At 48.5% G+C, this 23,271-nt stretch overlaps 1 protein-coding gene across 2 annotated transcripts in view; it reads left to right on the top strand.

The window, feature by feature from the left end:
• BBS1 (Bardet-Biedl syndrome 1) overlaps positions 1–23,271 on the top strand; it is a 185,598-nt gene that overhangs the window by 87,992 nt on the left and 74,335 nt on the right. For both annotated transcript variants that reach the window (XM_045760604.2, XM_045760603.2), the window contains exons 4-5: positions 6,506–6,621; positions 7,433–7,606. In XM_045760604.2, the coding sequence (XP_045616560.1) occupies positions 6,506–6,621; positions 7,433–7,606 (290 nt within the window). The remainder of the gene's footprint in view (positions 1–6,505; positions 6,622–7,432; positions 7,607–23,271) is intronic.

Raw genomic sequence — 23,271 nt, 5'->3', positions numbered from 1 at the left:
AAAACTCTGCTGGGTTTTAAAATACTGATAGAAAAGATCATCTGGGCAAACGGGGAAACCTTTGACAAGCCGTCACCTTTCTGTCCTCATTGAGGCCACTAATATTAGTGGCCCTTAGGTAAATTTAGGTAAATTCTTTCTTGCCTAATTTTTGTCGCCTTGTTATAGAATTCTATTAAGCCTGTGAGGCACGATTTACCATCCCTGAGCCCATGCTGGTGGTGTGTTACAAAGTTCATTCCCTCCAGATGTTTGACGAGGTACTGCACAACTAGTTTTTACCTATTATAATGGCCGGCTCTGTTCTGCCTGGGTATGTTGTCCTCTTGCAGGGTTTTTCTTTTGTTTTTGTTTACTGCCTGGTGGGGGGGGGGGGGATCTGCATTTAGCTGGTTGCCCCTATCCACATTTAGGGTTATATGTCCATATTTGTCTTCTTGGTGGTACCCCTTGCTAGGCCCCCGTGAGTGGACACGTCCCGGGGGTTCAGCTTTTAGAAGATTGCTTGGTAGTCTTGGGCGCTGGTTTGCAGTACTCTGCCTGGGCTTTTCTTAGCATGATATCAAGGCTAAGTGCCCTGGGAAACCCCACGTGGGGGGGGGGGCTCCGTGGTCCGATGGATGCGACCCTTGAGTCCCCTCTCACTTCGTGCGAGGTTGATGACTGCTTTGTCCCCTTGTCTCAGGATGACAATTACCGGTTGTGTCTCTGCCATGCTGCCTGTCGGGTCGGTGATTCTTTTGACCCAGAGTCGTGTGACGTTTGTTCCTTGTATGTGCTCCAGTTCACCCAGGCTATGGAACATGATATGAGGGTGCAGGCAGCAGAGGTCATGCATGCTCGGTTTAGATTGCTGCAACGCGATAGGTTTGCGTAGGCTTACCTCCTGCGTGACCCAGATTATGCTTTCGTGATGGATCTGCGTTCCTTCGTGTATGGATCTTTGTGTCCATATTAGGTTCGTTATGAAGTTCTGGAGTCGCCCTGGTTAGCAGACTGCCTGCTCTTCTCTTTGGAGGTGTGGCATATGTTCTGTCGGTCCCGCGCAATTGAGTGGAAGGAGGCTTAGACGGCATTGCAGGTTTTTCTGGGGGGTGGGGGGAGGGGTGAATTTAAGCATCTCAATCCATGTTTGTTTGCCCTTGCACTTTCGTGGGATATTGATGTGATGCAGATTCATGTGCAGGTTCCTTCCCTTTTGGCTGCATTGGTAGCAGAGGATTTGTGTACTGCTGGCTTTGGCCCTGTTTGTTTTCTTTTCTCTCCTTGAGCTGTCCTCAGGTATGCTTTAGTTGGATGCTGAGGAGCTTGGGGCCACCTCTGGGTCTGGTGCGTTGTCCTCGGCAGTGTGTGCATTGTCTGCATTGTTGAAGCTGTTCGCATTGTTTGAAACTGCATCCTGTGGGATGCAGTTTCGCAGTTTTTTGCTTCTCGACATTGCGTGTTGGCAGGAGGTGCTCGCTTCTTCCTTGGAATCTGCTTGGGCCCTAGCTCTTAGGTTGTCTTTGCCTTTTTGTCCTTTGCTGTTTGTAGAGTCTGCGGTCGTGCAGTGTCTGCATACAGCTTCGGCTAGTTGCCATCCTATGTCGGACTTGTTTGTCTTCTGGGGGGTGGGGGGGGGTGGTTCATGGGGGAACCTTCTTGGAAGGGTCATGCCAGGACTCGAGGTCCTTCCCGGAAGGGTCGTGCCAGGACTCGAAGTCCTTCCCGTCATGAGGCCAGTGGTGCCTGATTCGGGGCAGGTGCAGCCTTCGGTACCATCTGTTTCTGGTCGACGCGGGGATCGCCTCTTCTCCTGTGCTCTGTCGAATCATCTTGGAGTGGGTTCTCTTGGACGTGGTCAAAACGACCTTGTCTCTCAGATGGGTTTCCTGCCTGTTTCCTTTGACTGATGCCAGATAGTTGATAATGCCATATCAGCCTGGATAGCTTCGGGGAACCTCTGGGACTCACCCAGAAAATGGCATTTCATTACATTCAACACTGTTTTTTTTTAGGGTTAGAGGGTGTTGAGGACGGCTCTGCCTCGTGGTCTCTGTTGCGGGTTCCCAGGGCTGTGTGGGGGGAGCCGTCTAGTGGTTTTGGGTCTGTTTGCCCCTGCTTGGTTTTGCGTGATTTCGGCTCCCTTGCGTCAGCCATGTCTCATTTTGTTTGACGGCCATTTTCCTTCTGCAGGTTGCTTCCCCACCTGGTCGCCAGGGTGGTGCTTCAGTTTGTTTGTTTACATGTGCCTGGGAGTGTGCACTCGCATTTGCGGGGAGGGTGGGACATTTTTTTCCCCTCCGTCGTAAGTTTTTTCTCCTCCCGTTTTTATTTTTCTGTTTTGTTTTTTCTTTTGGGGCCCTTCTGCCCCACTTTTTTTTTTTGACTAGTTTTATGTTTTCTGTCTGTGTTGGGTACTGGGCCCTGGGTTTTGGGCTCGATGTTTCTACCTGTTTGCTCTGCTAACTCCCATGCCTTTTCTCCCTCAGTTTTTGGTCTGTTTGGGGCTGTTTTAACCGGGGGTTCTGTCTGGGTAATGTGTTTTGCTCATCCTTCAGTTTTATTCAAATGTGTTGCATTTTCCAATCCATCCCTCAAATGTGTTGCATGTTCTGCTGGTAAATGTGGTAATTGGGCTCCCCCTGGGTTTGTTTCCGGGTTCCTTTGGGCTCTTTGGTTTTATTTCAAAGGTTTTCTACCTCTTGGGTTCTCCACTGTGGGTTTGGGAGGCCATTAGTGGTTACCTCCTGTATGCCCTGTGCATGACTCTTCTGCGGTTCCGGGGTCTTCCCAGCTTACAGACTGCACTTCTTAGTTTTGACTCTTGTTTTGTGGCATACCATAGCTCCAGCTTCTACTTGTCAAGGTCAGGCCGGGTGCCTTTAGTGTGCCTTTGGTGCAGCTTTTGTGCTAGTGCCTTCTCTGGAGTCCTCTTTGTCTGATCGGCGCGGTGTTCGCTCTGCTTGCAAGTCGGCTTCATACTTTTTTTTTGTTATTTTATTAATTTTTTTTCTCTTGGAGGTGACCTGCTAGTCACTTTACGGGTCCCCCCATGGCTGGAGGAACTAAGGGGGTGGCTGGCTCATGTTGCCCATGCTCGGTCCCACGGTTCGTGGGTGGTTCGGGTCGTGTCTTCCGGCCTGTGGTGTATGTTGGGTAGTTCCTCCTCCTTTGGGGGGGGGGGGGGAGGAACCAAGCCCCAAACACCCTGGGTTTGGGGCTTGCAGGGTGTGCTTCTTCCCCTTTGCTCCATCAGGTTGTCTTCTCCGGTCCTGCAACAAGTCTGTGTGGTTCTTCGGTTCATTCTAGTTTTTTCCTGTCTGTGCCACTGGCTTCCTTCTGGATGACTCACTGTCCCAAATCCAGCTTCTTTTAAGGCCAGGTTGTTGGGTGGTGTCTTTGGCTTTTGACATCGTGTTGGCATGTCCTGTTTTCCCTGGGGTTCAGGGGCTAGTTAGATTCGTGGTGGGGCTGCCTACTTCTCATCTTCCTTGCCTTTCCTTTGGCTGGTCTCTGGCGCCTCGTGTTTTCCGCGTATTGCCCGGTTCGTGGTGGCCCATCTACTTCTGCTAGGTTTCGGGTGTTGGCACACCTCGATGGCTGGTTGATGTGGGCTCCCAGCCAATCTGCTTGTCAGCTCACCAGAGGGATGGTTAGGTTGGTTCACCGGGTTTGGGTTTCTGGTGCCCTGGTGAAGTCCCATCTGGTTCCGTCCTGGGTTCAAACTTGGCTGGGTCTTGTGTTGGACTCTCGGACCGCTTCCTTGTCTTTCCCTCTTTGTCATTGCTGAGGCTGCGGTTCCTCCTTTGTCTCTTTTTGGAGGGCTCCCGGGTCTTTCGACAGTTGTTCGAGCTGCTGTGCTGCAGTCTGCACTTCGCCATGCTTGTTTACCCTCCAGGTTGGGTTTAGCTTCGGCAGCTATTTTGGTTCCTTCGGGATCTCCCTTTCACAGCTCTCGCGATCGTTGGGTTTGCATTCCATGGGCTTTGCGTTGGTTTCTGCGTTGCTGGCTTCCTCTTCGGGTTATTCGGGGTTCAGTGCTGTGACGCCTACCCGAGCCCTCGCTCGATGTGTTCACTGATGCCTCGTCTCTCGGCTGGGGCTTTGTGACCAATGCTCGCCAGGCCGGCCAGGGGCAGTGGGCTCTGTCCTTCAGTCGGGCTGCAGGATTTTGTGGCTGTTTGGCTGTTGCTTCAGAGGGTGTGTGTTGCTCGGTGTTCGATGATCAGGCTCCATTTGGACTGTACTCTGGTGGTTCCTTGCCTGAACCGTGGGGGTTCTCCTTGGTTCTTGGCTCTTTGGGGATGGTCTCTTCCAGTGACTTGTCTACTGGGTTCTCAGGGTTTGACTCTCCTGGGTTTGGCTCCCCCGGACATGCAGTTCATGTTCGGGGGGGGGGGGGAAAGGTGGGGATTGGGGGGTGTCCAATGTCCTGGCAAACGGCTTGTCTCGGTTCCTTCCCCCTGTCCATGAAATAGATGATTGATGCCAACTCCTTTTGTTGGCTCTGCCGGATGTATGGGCTCCCAGATGTGGAGTCTTCGTGTCAGTGTGGTCCCGGCATCTTCCCATTTTTGTGGCACCCTTTTGTGACTTCGAAGCTGTTGCGGTGGACGCTTTAATTCAGGTCCTGGCTCGTTTGGAGACAGCCCAGGCGAGAGTAGACCTATTGGCCCATTGGTGGGTGTCCCAGCCTTGGTTTCAAGTGCTGCTTGCTCGGTGTCCGAACCTGTGGTGTTTTCCACAGCTCCGCCTCTTCCAGCAGATTGGACCTGTCCGATATGTGGCGGGTTCGATCTTCTCCTCAGATCTTTGCATCTTGTTTCTTCTCATGCGGGTCTATCACAACTTGTGAGGTGATCAGGTGGCTTCGTTGACGGTGTCCCACCTGTAAGCTTCGTCTTAGTGACAGTATGAAGTTTAATGGCATTCTTTCTGCCGTTTTCTCTCACTTCGTAGGTTGTCATCTATTTCGGATCGGGTTGTTTTATCCTTTCTCTCTTGGCTTTTTCAAGACAGTCTTTTGATGCTGAATATTATCACCTCGTTTCATGCGGCACTAGCGGAGCAGCTTTTGCTTGCATTCGGGGAAGGGATGTTACTTCTGTTCCGTTCCGCAACTTTTCTCGTGCATTGTTTCACCTCCGGTCTGCTCATGTGCCACCTGAGCTGTCCTGGTCTTTGGATGGGTGCTCTCTTTTCTCTCTTCTCCTCAGTTTGTGGTTTCCTTTTCGGTTCCAGATTGTTTTTTCAGGCTCCTTTCCTGTTAGCATTAGCTTCTGGGAGTCGGGTTGGGGAGCTTCATACTCTCCTCTGGCGCAGGGGTTTCTGCTCTTTCAGTCCTAGTGGTGGGTTTGGTCATTTGCAGCCTTCTCCTTTTCTGGTGAAGAACGAGTCGGAGGCTTGCTATAGGGGTACTTGGGTTGTTGATGCTTGGTTGGTTTGGTTAGGATTGCATCATGTGTTGTATCCAGTTGCGGCTCTTTGCCATTCTTCGCGCGCCACAGCTTCGGTGGCCATGGATGCACTTTGGATTGAACCAGTTTCCCTTCTTCCCTGTTCCTGGGCTCGGGACTCGCAGGTTGTCCATAGGGTTATTCGGTCCAACCAGCCTGTGGTCTATCCTCCTGCCAGTGACGTTCATTAATTTGCTGCTTTAGCTGCTGTTTTTGGTTATATATTTTGGGCTGACATTTGGGAGTGAGGATTTTGGAGGTCGAACAGGTTCTTGACCACCCGTTACCTCATTAATGTTCCTGGCCCTAGTCGGGCGTGTGTCCCTTTGGGTTGCAGGTTGCAGCCAGTTGTCTCGACTTCGAGTTGAGGTACAAGTGGCGGCCGCTTCCCAGGTAAGTCCCTCTTTTCCTTTTCTGTGGTTAGGTAGCTCTGGGGAACCGGAGGAGCTCTCCACAAAAATCAGTGTATGAAATGAAACACCATTATCCAGGTGAGTCCTGGAGGCTCCCCGGCATCCTTATGTTCCTCCCGTCGGGGGTACTCACGTTTTTTATATTCAGCCTCTGAACTGGGGTTGGATGGCTGGCAAAGGGGTGTGGGGCTCTCTCTTCTCCCTCCTGAGGAGGGGAGGGAGCTGCACAGATAGCAATGTGGCAGCGGTTGTGACGTCATGCTTATTTGCTTGTTTTCAGATTGTGGAGTTCTGCTTGATAGTTCAGCTTTTGGGAGCAATTTTTAACCAGGTGGAGTTTGTTTTGGAATGCCTACCTTTCTGGGTGCCTAACCTGGTTGATGGCAGACACGAAATGCTTCCAGCAACATGGGGGTTTGTATAGGCCATTGCTCCTCGTGCCTCTCTGAGGAGGCCAGGTTCTGGCTCGTGGTACCCGGTAGGCAAGAACTCCAATCGAATTGACTAATACCACGGTCTAATACATATGTATCAGCCCTGTAAGCTCCAGGGAGCCTCCTGTACTCAACCAGAAAATGGCATTTTCATTATTTCGACACTGGTTTTTTTGTATTTTCCTAATTATGTTGATATTCACTTCTTATTTTTAATTAGCTGTTGCTGTTGCATCTGGAAGTTATATTTATATCTACAAAAATCTTCGGCCATATTTCAAGTTCACGTTGCCAACTTTAGAAGTCAATTCTACAGAATATGATGCTTGGGGCCAGGTAACTACACTCTGTTTTGTTGTACTGTATCATGTGTGTATTGTCATAAATGTAGAGCAAAGCATGCTCTAATAGATAAAAAAATGATAGTGACAGGTAGATGAACTGTGATAGATAGATTAACATACAGTAACAGTTACTTGAACTGACTGTGATAGGTAGATTAACTGACTAACAGGTAGTGTGGTATTAAGATTGACTGACAGGTATGTGAACTCACAGCAAATCTGTGTGTAGTTGAACTGACGGCTAGGCAGATTGGATATGGTATGTATATCTTTGTCAGTCACAGGAAGCTTGTTACACTTATGAAGTATACCCTAGTCAAGGATGAGGTTGCTCGCTCTATCACCCAACTGCTGCTGGCCTTAACCTGACTTGCTGAGTAACGTGCGCATTATCTAGTGTCCCACACAGTCTGATGATAAATGTACAATTTATCAAACCATGCTATAGTCATTCTGTACTGGCTTAGTGCTTTCTTCTGATAATGGCTTTTTCAAAGAGAGGTAATTGTGGGAGTATTATAACCAATAGAGTCAATGAGGTTGCTACTGGAAAAATTATCAGAAGTTCTTTTGTCATAAAATCATGACCACCTCATTGTACAATTTTTTTCTAATATGGTAACCAGGTCTGGTCCCATCTTCTAATGGTGGCATCATTATTACACCATTTGTGGTGAAACTAAAGAGAAAACAGGTCTGTACCTCAATATTTCAAGATACTTTCCAACTAAAATAATGCGTATGATATTCATACTTGCTGATCATGATAACCAGCAATAATTGTCATAATATTGAACCTACAGGCCCGCGACGAGCAACTAGATGTGAGCATGCTATATGAGATCCTTGATTCACTGAGGCAAGAGGTGGGAGAATGTGGTCTTACAACAAGATCTCAACGGTTCCTCATGTGCCCTGATCACAGCAGCCAAGCAGCCTTTCTCAACCAGCACAAAGGATTCAATCTCAAACGTCAAGTAAATGAAAAATTCTCTTTTGAGCCTTAATTTATGAAGTTAATTTTAAATTTCCCTAGGGCACAGTACTCTAAAACTATTTGGGCAATACCTCAGTTCCTAAAAGTTAGTCTTGGTAACAGAAAACTAACACAAAGGGATTACATTTTGTGAAAAACACTAACAGAATTATTAGATACAGGTATTTACATTACTATGTGGAATGCTGTACAAAACTTTATTAAGATTAATTACATGGCTTCATTGGCACCCAATTTCTTGGCACCCAACCACTAGGGCTGGACAACAGAGCAATGGTCTTACTTCATGCAGGTCGGTGTTCAATCCCCGACCGTTGTAATTGCTTGATGCTTATTACCATTATTCTGCAACCCATCCTTCTCCTCCATCCTGGCTTGTGCTTGCTCCAGTACTTTTTCTCATCCTCATATCGAACATAGACAAGAACACAACCTATAGCACTGTATCATCCTTTGCAGATGACACTAGGATTTTCATGAGAGTTGGCAACATAGAGGACACGGCAAACCTCCAATCAGATGTAGATCAGGTCTTTCTATGGGCTACAGAAAATAATATGGTGTTTAACGAGGATAAGTTCCAGCTCATGCGCTATGGAAAAATTGAAAATATAAAAACAGAAACCACGTACAATACTCAGGCAAATCGATACAATACGAGGGGGGGCCTCGTAGCCTGGTGGATAGCGCGCAGGACTCGTAATTCTGTGGCGCGGGTTCGATTCCCACACGAGGCAGAAACAAATGGGCAAAGTTTCTTTCGCCCTGAATGCCCCTGTTACCTAGCAGTAAATTGGTACCTGGGTGTTAGTCAGCTGTCACGGGCTGCTTCCTGGGGGTGGAGGCCTGGTCGAGGACCGGGCCGCGGGGACACTAAAGCCCCGAAATCATCTCAAGATAACTCAAGATCTCAAGAAATCATAACATAGAACGAAAAGGCAATGTAAAGGATCTGGGTGTACTCATGTCGGAAGACCTTACCTTTAAAGAACACAATAAAGTAGCCGTCACAACTGCAAGAAAAATGACAGGTTGGATAACAAGAACTTTTCACACTAGAGATGCTATACCGGTGATGATACTTTTCAAAACGCTTGTGCTCTCTAGAGTAGAGTACTGCTGCACAATGACAGCCCCTTTCAAAGCTGGAGAAATTGCTGACCTGGAGAGCGTGCAGAGATCCTTTACTTCTAGAATCCACTCAGTAAAACATCTAAATTACTGGGACTGACTAAAGAGCCTAAATCTGTACTCCCTTGAGCGCAGGCGCGAGAGATACATAATAATTTACAGGTGGAAAATAATTGAGGGGCTGGTCCCAAACCTGCACACAGAAATAACATCACATGAGACCAGAAGACATGGCAGGATGTGCAGAATACCCCCGTTGAAAAGCAGAGGTGTAACAGGTACTCTGAGAGAGAACTCTTATCAACATCAGAGGCCCGAGACTGTTCAACACACTTCCACTTCACATAAGGGGCATAACTGGCCGACCCCTCACAGTGTTCAAGAGAGAACTGGATAAGCACCTCCAAAGGATACCTGATCAACCAGGCTGTGACTCATACGTCAGGCTGCGAGCAGCCACGTCCAACAGCCTGGTTGATCAGTCCAACAACCAGGAGGCCTGGTCGACGACCGGGCCGCGGGGATGCTAAGCCCCAGAAGCACCTCAAGGAAGCACTTCAAGGTAACCAAGGTAGCTACTTTAAATCTATGACCTCTTGTTCTTAAAGTTCCAGGTCTCAGGAAATCTTCCCTATCGATTTTATCAATTCCTGTTACTATTTTGTATGTAGTGATCATATCACCTCTTTTTCTTCTGTCTTCTAGTTTTGGCATATTTAATGCCTCTAACCTCTCCTCGTAGCTCTTGCCCTTCAGTTCTGGGAGCCACTTAGTAGCATGTCTTTGCACCTTTTCCAGTTTGTTGATGTGCTTCTTAAGATATGGGCACCACACAACCGCTGCATGTTCTAGCTTTGGCCTAACAAAAGTCGTGAACAATTTCTTTAGTATATTGCCATCCATGTATTTAAAAGCAATTCTGAAGTTAGAAAGAGTGGCATAGGCTCCTCGCACAATATTCTTTATGTGGTCCTCAGGTGATAGTTTTCTATCTAGAACCACTCCTAGATCTCTTTCTTTATCAGAATTCTTTAACCCTTAAAGTGCGCATCACGTCATATGACGTGTTGGACGTTGTTCCAGTCAACTGCGCATCACGTCATAAGACGTGTTGGAGTACTACGCAAGATTTAAACGGCCCGCGGATACATGGGGTTCACCACACCTTCATCAGGGCTCTTGTAAACAGACGCCATTTAAAAAAAAAATCGTGGGCCAAACTCCCGGGTGTTATTGGCCTCAGTATTGAGTGAGCAACCAAGTCTGACGCACGTAGCATGAGCTAACAGCACTGCTGCTCAGCTTGTGACCACAGCATCGCCTAAAAATGCCAAAATATACTTGTTCATGCTATTATGTAGCGATGATATTATTACAGAAGACCCCTGACTGTGATAAAACTGACCAGGGTTCTGATAATAGCAGGATTGTGGTGATATTTAGCGCTGTGCGCCATGGAGGGAGGAGTAATGCTGTGGGAGGGAGGGTGGTGGCGATGTCTTCTGACTGTGTGTGGACACCTTTTATTGACTGCACTCACCATACCAGCTTAGTGGTTCGTTATGGTGAACACAAATGTAGATACTTACATATAACGTGTGTATAGAGGGTATAAACAGAAAGAGTAGGTTTGGAGCCGCCATTTTGGTGAGGGCAGATGAAGGTGTTGTTTACTGGTTACCACGATGGTCTTTGGGCACCATACCAGTTTATTTGTACAAGTATGGTGAATAAAACAGGTAGATATTTATATATAATGTATGTATATAGCGTAATAACACCACACGGTATTGTCGGAGGAGAAATATTAGTGCATCTGGCCTTGAAGGTGGCAGCCATTAGCTGACTGTGTGAGGTCCTACGTCTTTGTGCCTTTACTCACCATACAAGCTTAGATGTACAGTTATGGTGAACAAAACATGTAGATACTTATATATAACGTCTGTATATAAGAGCAAAAACAGTATTGTGGGAGGAGAATGTGGGTGAGTAAGATGACTTGAGGGAGGGCGTGAGTGGCTGGCTGGTACACGGCGGTCACTCCTCGTTACTTTTTGACTCATAATAGCTACTTAGTGGTTCGTTATAGTGAACAAAACATGCAGATACTTATATATAACCTGTGCTAATAGTGTAATAACCGACAAAGTATTTGTTCACTGATGAACATAATTGAATCAACAATATGCACACCATATTTATGAGTACAGCAATGATTCACTCATTTTATTATCTAAATATATCACACTACACACTATTGAATAATATTACAGCAAAAAAACTATGACAAATCAATCAGAGACATTGAAATAATTAGGCAATTATCTCTTTGTGGCAACTCCGGCCTGACAGCTGACGAGCAACAGACCGCCTGGGACGCACGCTGAGTCAGCGCCTATAATTTGCCAGACTTTCCCGCCCTATAGTGGGCAATATATGCCACTTACGATTTTTTATTATTTTTCCCGTGATTAGTGAACACAAATTAACAGGTTAGGAAGAAAAAATATTTTATTTTTTTCAAAATTACATGTGCCTGTGGGGATGACAGGATATTATACCCCTAGCATGTTAAGGGTTAAGGATTTCTCACATAATATATAGGTTGTGTGGGGTCTCTCTTCTCCTATTCCACATTCCATAACATGGCATTTATTAACATTAAATTCCATTTGCCAAGTGGTGCTCCATATACTTATTTTGTCCAGGTCCTCTTGAAGGGCATGACAATCATCTAAGTTTCTTATCCTTCCTATTATCTTAGCATCATCAGCAAACATGTTCATATAACTCTATATACCAACTGGTAGATCATTTATGTAGACAATAAACATCACTGGTGCAAGAACTGAGCCCTGTGGTACTCCACTTGTGACATTTCTCCAGTCCGATACATTGCCTCTGATTACTGCCCTCATTTTTCTATCAGTCAGAAAATTTTTCATCCATGTTAGAAGCTTACCTGTCACCCCTCCAATATTTTCCAGTTTCCAGAACAACCTCTTATGTGGAACTCTGTCGAAAGCCTTTTTTAGGTCCAGATAGATACAGTCAACCCAACCATCTCTTTCCTGTAATATTTCTGTGGCTCGATCATAGAAACTGAGTAAATTCGATACACAGGATCTTCCAGATCGAAAACCATACTGTTTGTCTGATATTATATCATTTCTCTCCAGGTGTTCTACCCATATAGTTTTGATTAGTTTTTCCAATACTTTCACTATTACACTTGTCAATGATACAGGTCTATAATTGAGGGGGGTCTTCCCTGCTGCCACTTTTGTAGATTGGAACTATGTTAGCCTGTTTCCACACGTCTGCTACGATTCCTGTACACAGGGATGCCTGAAAGATCAGGTGAAGTGGAATGCTGAGCTCAGATGCACATTCTCTCAGAACCCATGGTGAAACTCCATCTGGGCCAGCTGCTTTGTTCTTACTGAGCTCCTTAAGCATATTTTCCACTTCATCTCTAGACACTTCTATCTGCTCTATGTTGTTCTCTGGAATTCTTATTGTGTCTGGTTCTCTGAAGATTTCATTTTGTACAAACACACTTGGGAACTTTTCATTTAATGTTTCACACATTTCCTTTTCATTTTCCGTGAATCTGTTTCCCATTTTCAACCTCTGGATATTATCCTTTACCTGCAATTTGTTGTTTATGAATTTGTAGAATAGGCCCGGTTCTGTTTTACATTTATACGCTATCCCTTTTTCAAAATTTCTTTCTGCCTCTCTCCTTACTGCCGTATAGTTATTTCTTGCATCTTTGTATCGCTGGTATGTTTGGGGGTTTGGCCTCTTTTTATACTGATTCCATTTTTGTGTCTTTTGGTCTCTGGCCCTCTCACAATTTCTGTTGAACCAATCCTGTTTTCTGGCCCTGCATCTCTGTTTTGGTATGAATGTTTGTGTGCCTTCCTCGTATATTTTTAAAAATTTGGCATACATTTCATTTACTTCCCTGCCTAGGAACAAGTCTGTCCAATTACACTCATTAAATTTTTTTCGAAGTTCCCCATAGTGACCTCTCCTTAAATCGAGTTTATCAACTGTTTCAATGCCCCCATTTTCTTCTAGATGATATCTTAAAGCATAATCAATGTCTAACAGGACGTGATCACTCTTTCCTAATGGAGGAAGGTACTGGATGTCAAATATCTCTTCTTTCCTGGTGAATACTAGATCCAGTACTGATGGTACATCTCCTTCCCTCATTCTTGTGGCTTTCCTTATGTGTTGATACAAGAATGTCTCCAGAATGAGGTTCAGAAATCTGCATGTCCAAAAGTCCTCCGTTCTTGCTTCATAGGCCTCCCAGTCTATTGCTTTAAAATTGAAGTCCCCCAGTATCAACAGTCGTGATTTATCCTTATCTGCTTGTACAATAATATCTCTCATGACCATTATGAGGCTCTCTCGTTTGTCATCCAGTTCTTCCTTTGTCCATGTGTTGCTTGCTGGTGGGCTGTAGGCATATAAAATTATCAGGTATGTGTGTGTGTGTACTCACCTAGTTATACTCACCTAGTTATGCTTGCGGGGGTTGAGCTCTGGCTCTTTGGTCCCGCCTCTCAACCGTCAATCAACAGGTGTACAGGTTCCTGAGCCTATTGGGCTCAATCATATCTACACTTGAAACTGTGTATGGAGTCAGCCTCCACCACATTACTTCCTAATGCATTCCATTTGTCAACCACTCTGACACTAAAAAAGTTCTTTCTAATATCTCTGTGGCTCATTTGGACACTCAGTTTCCACCTGTGTCCCCTAGTGCATGTGCCCCTTGTGTTAAATAGCCTGTCTTTATCAACCCTGTTGATTCCCTTGAGATTCTTGAATGTGGTGATCATGTCCCCCCCCTAACTCTTCTGTCTTCCAACGAAGTGAGGTTCAATTCCCGTAGTCTCTCCTCGTAGCTCATACCTCTCAGCTCGGGTACTAGTCTGGTGGCAAACCTTTGAACCTTTTCCAGTTTAGTCTTAGCCTTGACTAGATATGGACTCCATGCTGGGGCTGCATACTCCAGGATTGGCCTGATATATGTGGTATATAAAGTTCTGAATGATTCTTTACGCAAGTTTCTGAATGCCGTTCATATGTTGGCCAGCCTGGCATATGCCGCTGATGTTATCCTCTTGATATGGGCTGCAGGAGACAGGTCTGGCATGATATCAACCCCCAAGTCTTTTTCTTTCTCTGACTCCTGAAGAATTTCCTCTCCCAGATGATACCTTGAATCTGGCCTCCTGCTCCCTACACCTATCTTCATTACATTACATTTGGTTGGGTTAAACACTAACAACCATTTGTTCGACCATTTCTTCAGCTTGTCTAGGTCTTCTTGAAGCCTCAAACAGTCCTCTTCTGTCTTAATCCTTCTCATAATTTTGGCATCGTCCGTAAACATTGAGAGAAATGAATTTATACCCTCCGGGAGATCATTTACATATACAATGGGGCCTAGACTTACGATGCTAGTCCGTTCCCAGAGACGGATCGTAAGTCGAAATGATTTTTTCCATAAGAAATAAGGAGAATTGAATTAATCCGTTCCCCACCCTCCTAAATATTAACATACAAATACATTTTATACTGAATACAGTGTTTTTCTGGGGGGAACCCTGTCGGCTCCCCGGAGCTTTACCAGGCTGATATGCTGGCATCAGACTTTGGCATCAGTCATGTGTATAGAGTTCTAGGGCCTACCGGGAACCATGGCCAGAACCTGGCCCCCTCAGAGAGGCATGGGGAGCAATGGCCTATAGAAACCCCCGTGTGGTTGGAAGCATTCTATGTCTGCCATCGACTGGGTCAAGCATCCAGAAAGGTAAGCATTCCAAAACAAACTCCTATTCTGGTGAAAATTGCTACCTAAAGCCGAACTAGTGGATAGAACTCCTCAACAGAAAACAAGCAAACTAGTATGACATCACACGTCACCGCGCCGCTGTCTGCGCAGCTCCCCTCTCCCTGGGAGGGGGAAGGGGGAGCCCAAGACCTCCCACGCTGACTATCCACCCATCAGTTCTTCGGCTGATGCTATAAGCACTGGTTATGTGCTCCGGCTCCAGTGGTTGTTTCAGCACTGTACCTAGAGTGTGGTGTCTGTTTTCTAGGTGGTGCGTGAGCCGGGAGTGATTTTCCAGTACTCGGGCTGCATGCGCCTAGGGTTCCCTTCCCTAGGTGCCCTGTAAGTACTGCCCTTGGGGCTTGGAGCCACCTTCCACAAGTTCCTTGGGTCCTGCCCCTGCTAGGCCGTTTACTGCTTGGTTTTCGGCCGCTCTTTGTGTGCTCGGGTGTTCTGTCTCCCTTGGTCGCCTTAGAGTAAGGGGCAGTTTTGCACTGGTGGGGCACAGGGTACTGTGCAGCTTGTCTTTACCAATCATGGCGGCCGGCTCTGTTCCGCTTGGGCACGCTGTTCTCTTGCAGGGTTTTCTTTTTCTTTTTGTTTATCTACCTGGTGGGGAGGGGGGGGGGTCTGCCTTCATTCTTGCCCCTTGTGTCCCTTGTGTTCTGAGTATTTTCTGGTGGTACCCCCTGCTAGGTCCCCGTGAGTGTACACGTCCCGGGGGTTCAGCTCTTAGAAAGTTGTTTGGTAGCTTTGGGTGCTGGTCCCCCCTCCCCGCTCAGCTCGTTGATGCCGTGAGGGGGACTTAGTGGGCGGCTGCCGGAGTGTGATGCTCCTTGGGACAGTCCTCTGTTCTTTTCTAGCCTTGTGCTCCTGCTGCCGTCCTCTCCAATTGTGCTGAGCACCTTTTTCTTTTCCTTTTGTTTCGTTTTTCTCCCCCCTCTTCTCCTATCTGCTTGTCGTTTCCTGCCGACCTTTTGCTTGTTTTGGATCTTTCTTTGGACTTCTTCTATTTTGACGCCCGGGTGCTTGAGGAGGCATACTCTTGCACCCGTAGAACTGTTGTATCCGACGTCTCGAGCGAGGGGGATCCTTTTATTGTCAATCCCCCTTTCGTCGCTGAACCCGATCTCGATGGACTGACGGTTTTTAAGGTGGCGTTTGTGGGGCGTATACTCACGACGCACCCCCTAGGGGGTCCCGGCATGATCGGCGATAGCTTCCTGTTGGGTGTCCTGCCTCTAATTGCGACTCCATGGTGGGTATGGGGGCACATTCGTGGATGAATTTCTTTCTCTTCGTCTCTATGTCGATAAATGTTTCCGTTGTACCCTCTCAGGCTCGTGGGGTGGGCGACCAAGCCCCCGAGTTGGCCTGTATTGGAAGACCAGGCTCTGTAGCTCCCGCTGCGTTGGGTCCCGACCATGCTCCTCCTTTGACCGTCCTGACTTCTTCCTTCAGCTCCCTTCCCTCCTCTGTGGTTGGGTCGAGCCTCCAGCCCCCAGTGGTGACCACTTCGTCCCCTGGTGCGGCTAAGTCTCTCGTTGTGACTACTGCGCCTTTTGACCCCTCTCTCTCTGGGGGTTCTCAACGCCGTTTGCGGCCCGGCCGCACTCGCTCGATTCCTTCCCATACTGCCGCGTATCAGGCCTTGTTTGGTCCCGCTTCATGGGCCAAATACTTTGATCTCCTCCCTCTTGATTCTGCGCTTCCTGGTGATTTCTCCCTCCAACGGCATCTTGTTGATTCCGTGGATGCGTCTGTTACCTTCAACCCCACTCGTCTCGGTACACGTGTCGTTGCTGCTCCTTCTCAGGATGCAGCTTCCCGCTTGGCAGCCTTATCTTGCCTTGGCGAGATCTCTGTTCGGGTCTCCAAGAACGTTCAGATGAATGCCAGTGTTGGCACTATTCTCCTCCCGCCCCATGTTGCAACCGGTGTTCGGAATCTGTAGAATTGCCACGATGATATTCGGCATATCCTTGATGCCCAAGGCCGCTCTGTCCTTCAGGTTGACTCGTTTACTCGTCCCCCTCGTGGTCGTCGCCGTCAACCCCTTCGTGTTGTGAAGATCACCTTTGATGGTAGGACCCTTCCATCCTCTGTCATTCTTGCTGGTGCTAGGTGCTCTGTCCAGGAGTATATTCCTTCTCCTCGGCTTTGTAACAAGTGCTGGAGGTTTGGGCATGGTGCCCTCCGCTGCTCTGGGGACTGTCTCTCTCTGTCCTTTGTGTGGGGGTGAAGGTCACTCTAAGTCGGAGTGCACTTCTCCCCAAGCTCGCTGCCTCAACTTCGGTGAGGCCCATCCTACCTTCTCCCGTGCCTGTATCCATTACAAGCTTGAGGCGGCCGTCCTCAACTTGAAGCACTGTGAGCGTTTATCTTTTCCTGAGGCGAGGCGCCAGGTTCGCCGGCTCCCGCCTTATGCTAACGTCTCTTATGCTCGCGTGTTGCGCTCTTCCTCTCCTCGTCCTTCCGTCCTTCCTCATACTCACAACCGTTTCCGGGCCTTGGACCCTGATACGCCCACTGCCCCCTCCTCTGTTCCTTTGAGTTCTGTCCCAAAGGGTCCCCCTCCTGGTCCTCTGTCTGGGGTTCCCCTTCTTTCTACCCGGTCTGTCGTGTCTCCTGTGTCTTCTTCCTCGTTTCCCTCCGATCATCCTTCCCATCCTCTTCCTCCATCTATTGGCTCTCCCCGCCGCCTGTCAGTGCAGGCGGATGTCCATCGCTCTCCTAACGGCCGTCGTGTGTGCTCTTGTTCAGCTTCTCCTGTTGAGACACTGGAATCCGTTGCCCGGTACGGAGTTGCTGGGACACTGGTCTCTTTAAGTCAGAAGCGTAAGCCTGGCTCCTCTCCTTCCTCTTCCCTGGCGGGTAAGAAGGCTTTGCTTTCTTCCTTGGCCCCTACTTCTGGCTCTGTTGTTCCTTCCCCTCCCATTTCTGTGCTTGCACCCCCTGTTCCTGCTATGGAGGTTTCTTCGGCCCCTGCTTCCCTTTCGGTTGCTGCTCTTGCTGAGGTGCGCTCCCCTCTTTCTACTCCCCCTCTTCCTGCTGCTGTCCTTGACTGCTCCTCTCCATTGTCTCCTCCTCTTCCTCCTCCTCCGGACCCTGCCCGCCCACCTCTGGTCTGTTCTCCCGCTTCCTTCCCTCCATCTTTGCTCAGTTTACCCATGCCCCCTAACCCTGACTTTGCTGACCCTGATCCCGACCCTGATATTCTTTAATGTGCTGTGTTGCTCTTTTGCCTTTGTTTCTTCCTTGTTCTCTGTTGTTGTCCTTTCCCTTCTCGTCGATGACTATTCTTCAATGGAACGTTCGAGGTTATTACGCCAATTTCCTCGAACTCCAACTTCTGATTTCGCGGTTTTCGCCCCTTTGTGTCTGTCTCCAGGAGCTGATGCTTGGTGCTCGTCCTGGTCGTTTTCGTGGCTATTCTTTTCTCTCCCCCCCCTCCCAGCCGTTCCTGGGGCTCCTAATTCTTCTGCTCTCTTGATCCGTGCTAATGTTCCCTTTGTTCCTTTACTTTTTCCTTTGCCTCTCCATTGTTCTGCTGCTCGTATCTTTGTGGGGAAGTGGTACACAGTTTGTTCCATTTATCTCCCCCCGAGTGTCCCGCTTTCTCTTCCTGATTTGAAACACCTCTTGGACTCCTTGCCGGAGCCTGTGCTCCTGCTGGGTGACTTCAATTGTTGTCATTCTCTTTGGGGTGACGTTCTGACGAATACCCGGGGTCGCCTTCTTGAGCCGTTTCTCCTCTCTTCTTCCCTGTCTCTTCTGAATTCTGGTGAGCCCACTCATTTGGACTCTCGGACTCGCACCCTTTCCTGTCTTGATCTTTCTCTCTGCTCTTCTTCTCTTTACTTAGATTTCATGTGGCAGGTTCTTGATGACCTCCATGGCAGTGATCATTTCCCTATCCTTGTTTCCTTTTTCTCGTTTCGCCCTTCCCTCTCTTTTCCTAAGTGGCAGTTTGCTAAAGCGGACTGGAACCTATTTACCCTCAGTGCTGCTCTCTCTGACCTCTCCCTTCTGCCTCTCCCTCGTGCTCTCCTCCTTTTTCATGACACTGTCTTCAACGCTGCCCTCTGCTCTATTCCTCGCTCTTCCTCTCGGGGTCCACGGAAGTGCGTTCCCTGGTGGAATGCGGACTGTGCTCGGGCTGTCCGCTGTAAGCGTGCAGCCTGGAAGAGGCACCGCCGTCGGCAGACGACCGATTCTTTTCTTTTCTTTCGGAAAGCGAGTGCGGTGGCCCGTAGGGCCATCCGTATGGCTAAACGTGAATGTTGGACTTCTTATGTCTCCACAATTACGTCCGAAACTCCCCTGCCACAGATCTGGAAGCGTATCCGCAAGATTGCGGGTAAGTTCGTTCCCGATGTTTCTCCGGTCCTTCACCTCCGTGGTACTCTTGTGGCGGACCCGTTGCAGGTCGCTACCGAACTAGGGTTCTCACTTTTCTTCTGTTAGCTCTGGTCTTCATCTTCCCCAATCTTTCCTTCTTCGTAAACCTGTCCTTGAGTCTCGTCCTTTAGATTTCTGCACTCGTCTTCGACTTTCCTATAACGATCCTTTCTCACTCTCTCTGAACTTCGTTCTGCCCTGGCCCTCTGCAGTTCTACGGCGGCGGGCTCCGATGGTATTCATTATGAGATGCTTCGCCATCTCCCGCCGTGCACGTCTCGGTATTTACTGAGTCTGTATAATCGGATCTGGGAGTCGTCGTCAGTCCCTGTTGACTGGCTCGATGCCGTTGTCCTCCCTGTTCGCAAACCAGGGTCTCTGGGAACTTCCCCTAAGGACTTTCGCCCTATTGCCCTCACAACTTGTGTCTGCAAACTCTCTGAACATATGGTTAACGTTCATCTGATGTGGTTCCTGGAACACCATCACCTCCTCTCCCCTTCTCAATTTGGTTTCCGCAAGTGCCGCAGCACGACAGATGTCAGGTGAACTTGGAGGTCTATATTCGTACTGCTTTTGCTGCGAGGACCTCTGTTGTTGCCGTCCTTTTTGACCTGGAAAAGGCTTACGACACCACTTGGCGATATCATATTCGGTCCCAGCTTCATTCTTTTGGTCTTCGTGGTCATCTCCCTCTCTTTCTCCGCAGCTTCCTCTCTTGTCGTTCCTTTCGGGTGCGCCTTGGTACCGCTCTCTCTGCCTCTTTTCAGCAGTACGAAGGTGTGCCCCAGGGTAGTTTATTGTGGCAAGGCAATTTGAATTGCCTTGCCACATACAATTATTAAATATTCAACTAGAAACCTCAACTTACCTTGTTGGTGTTCGTCTTCTTGATTGATGCCACACATCTTGAAGTTAAAAATTCTTAACAATTTACAGTAACCTATACTAACACAACACTAAAATTAACACTTAAAATTACTGTACAGTTCATTAAGCTAAGTTAGTTTTGACTGCCAGCTGCTGAAGCCTCACTGGTTGAGGGCATTTGGGTTGCCTGTGAGGCCTCACTTGTTGAAGGTGCTTGCTTGCACCTCACTTGTTGAAGCACTTGCATGCCCTCACTTGTTGAAGGCGCTTGGCTTGCCTGTGACGCCTCACTTGTTAAAGGCGCTTGCTTGCGCCTCACTTGTTGAAAGCGCTTGGCTTTCCTGTGGCGCGTCACTTGTTGAAAGCGCTTGGTTTGCCTATAATGCCTCACTTGTTGAAGGAGCTTGGCTTGCCTGTGGCGCCTCACTTGTTGAAGGCGCTTGGCTGCCTGTGACGCCTCACTGTTTGAACAACACGTAACTTGTCTTTAATTGCTAGGACAATCTTCTTCCTCTTAACACTTCCAGAACGATTGATGCTGCTACCAGACATATTCTTGGCCAAAAATGTTCAAAATTACTATGAAAATTAAGAAAGTTATTTAAAAAAATATTTCACTAATGGCACAACACTGTGAGGCCGCACTGGTTGAGGTGTATAACTGTGACTTGTCTTTTATTGTTAGGACAACTTTCTTCCTCTTAACACCTCCAGAACGATTGATGCTGCTACCAGACATAGTCTTGGCCAAAAATGTTCAAAGTTACTATGAAAATAAAAAAGTTATTTAAAAAAATATTTCACTAATGGCGCAGCACTGTGTATAACACGAGGGACGGACGCACATGGGTTGACCAGTGTTGGACAGGTCCACTTGGGGCAGCCATAGCGTTACGTAGGCCGCCAGGAGGAAAAAAATTCACAATATTTTTGAAGGAAACTTCAGCCTGTACACAATGCTTTTAGGAAACTTATTTATTTGTTATTACATAATTACTAGTAGTTATTTTATTTGTTTTTGGCTATGATTAATTGTTCTAAAATTAATGGTAATTCCTGTACCCAGGTAGTCCCTCCTGACGCACCCCTCCCACCCTCCCAACACCACCCACCCACCCCACCCCCACCTACACCATGCGCCTCGAGTCTCGGGCAGACGGGATTAATACCGTATGGCCCGCCTCATGTTTTCATATACGGACAAAGGCACGATTATCCAGGGGACTGACCAGATAGTGTAATTTCTGCAGAAAACCTGCTTTAATCCGGTCCCTGTGGCTATTTTGGCCGGATATTGTGATAACTTTATCCGTTCACGATTTTGGCCGTATAAGGGCGTTTTTCGGATGTTCGAATCCCGGATAATCGCGGGGTTACAGTATGTATGTATGCTTTTTCTTTCGGAAGGGGCTCTGTTCCCTTCGTTGTTGATGGGGCGCTGGGGGAACAGCTTGCTCTGATGACTCTCGCATGGTCCCGCAGTTAGTGGGCTGCTTTTGGTTGTCTTCCGGCCTCTGGTGGCTTCTCCCCCTTTGGGGGGTTCAGGGCTGGCAGGGTGAGCTTCTTCCCCTGCGCTTCGTCATGTCATCTTAGTGGGTGCATTGGACGTGGTCGATCCGCCCCATCTTTCTGGGGTTCCCGTCTGCTCTATGCAGACACGGGCTTGGCAAATCTGCGGTTCTTCTGGACTTCTCCAGTCTGCGCCCTGGATTCTATGCCCTCATCGGAGGACTGTTGTCTCCGGTTCGGTTTCTGTTGGGGCCGGGTGCCTGGATGGTGGCCCTGGACCTTCAGGTCAATTCTTGGCACGTTCTTCTCCAGTTTTCCTGGACTGGCACTGTTGGTGGTGGGGCTTCAGGCTTGCTGCTTTTGTTCCCTTCCCTTGTTTGTAACTGGCACATGGTGTATTTAAGCATTCTTTACCGGATCTTGGTGCCCTGTCTGAGTCTGCTTGGGATTCGGTGACTGGCCTACCTCGACGACTGGACTGGTGTGAGCTCCCAGTCGGTCCACTTGTCTGCTCGCCAGGGGTGTGGTTATTTCCAGATCGCTGGGTTTGGTTTCCTGGTGATCTGGAGGCCGTTCCATCTGTTTCCGGCCCGGGTTCGGACCTGGCTGGGTCTTGTTTAGGGCTCTTGGGCCGCTCCTTATCCTTCCCTGCAGAAGTGTTGCTGCGGCTGTGATCCTGCCTTCGGCTGTACATGAGGGGGTCCTGGGTTGTTCGGCGGTTGCTCGAGCAGTTGTGCGGGAGTCTGAACTTCGACGTGCTGGTCTGCCCGCAGGGTCGGGTTTGGCTTCGGCATCTGTTTGGTTCCTTCGGAGACTCCCCTTCCGCCTCTTGCAATCGTTGGGTTCGTTCCTCCGGGGATCTTGTGTTGGTGCTGTGTCACCAGCTTCCTCTTTGGGGATTTCGGGGTTTCATGCCTTGGCACCTCCCCGAGCCTTCGCTCGATGTGTTCACAGACGGGTCATCTCGGCTGGGGCTTTGTGACCAGTGCTCACCTGGTCAGCCGGGGATAGTGTGATCTGTCCATCCATCGGGCTCACAGCACGGTTCGGGAGTTTGTGGCTGTCTGGTTTGCGCATCCGAGGGTTCGGGTCACTCGGTGCTCTACTATTCAGCTCCATTCGGACTGTTCTCTGGCGGTTCTTTGCCAGAACCACAGAGTTTCTCTTAGGTGTTTTCCTTTCTGGGTTGGTCCCTTCGAGTGGCTCGTTTGCTGAATCTTCAGGGTTCGGCTAACCAGTGAGGTTCATGTCCGGGGTGTGTCCTACGTCCTGGCGGACAGCCTGTATCGGTTCATTCCTCTGTTAACGGATTGGCCAGTCGATGCCGACTCGTTTCGTTGGCTCTGCCAGATGTAAGGACTCCTGGCCATGGATGTCTTTCAGTTGGCGTGGTCTAAATGTCGCCCATTCTATGTGGCGCCCTTTCCCGCCTGCGAGGCGTTCACGGTGGATGCCTTTCGGCAGGATTGGTCGAGGTGGGGGTACCTGTTCCTCTTTTCCCGGTCCAGCTGTTGCTTCGGGTTCTAGCTTGGTTGGAGCCCATTCCCAAGAGAGTAGTCCTCATGGTCCCTTGGTGGCCGGCCCAGCTTTATTTTCAGATGATGCTTGATAGGTGTTCGAACCCGGGGCGTTTTTCCCGGGGATGCGCCTCTTTCGGCAGGTCGGAACGGTCCTGTACGTGACTGGTTCGGCCTTCTCCTCGGCTCTTCGTGTCTGGTTTTTTGACGTGGGTATCGCCATCTCTGTGGTGATCAGGTGGTTTTGTTGATGGTGTCCCACCTGTGAGCTTCGTCTCAGCGACAGTATAATGTTCCTGGTGTTTCTATGCCCCTTTTTCTTGCTCTTCGTAGGTCGTCTTCTCTTTCGCTTCAGGTTGT

Source organism: Procambarus clarkii, chromosome 63 (assembly GCF_040958095.1).
Source record: "Procambarus clarkii isolate CNS0578487 chromosome 63, FALCON_Pclarkii_2.0, whole genome shotgun sequence".
Taxonomy (NCBI): domain Eukaryota; kingdom Metazoa; phylum Arthropoda; class Malacostraca; order Decapoda; family Cambaridae; genus Procambarus; species Procambarus clarkii.
Note: the sequence above shows the minus strand (reverse complement) of the source record. Positions and strands in the feature narration are given on the sequence as shown.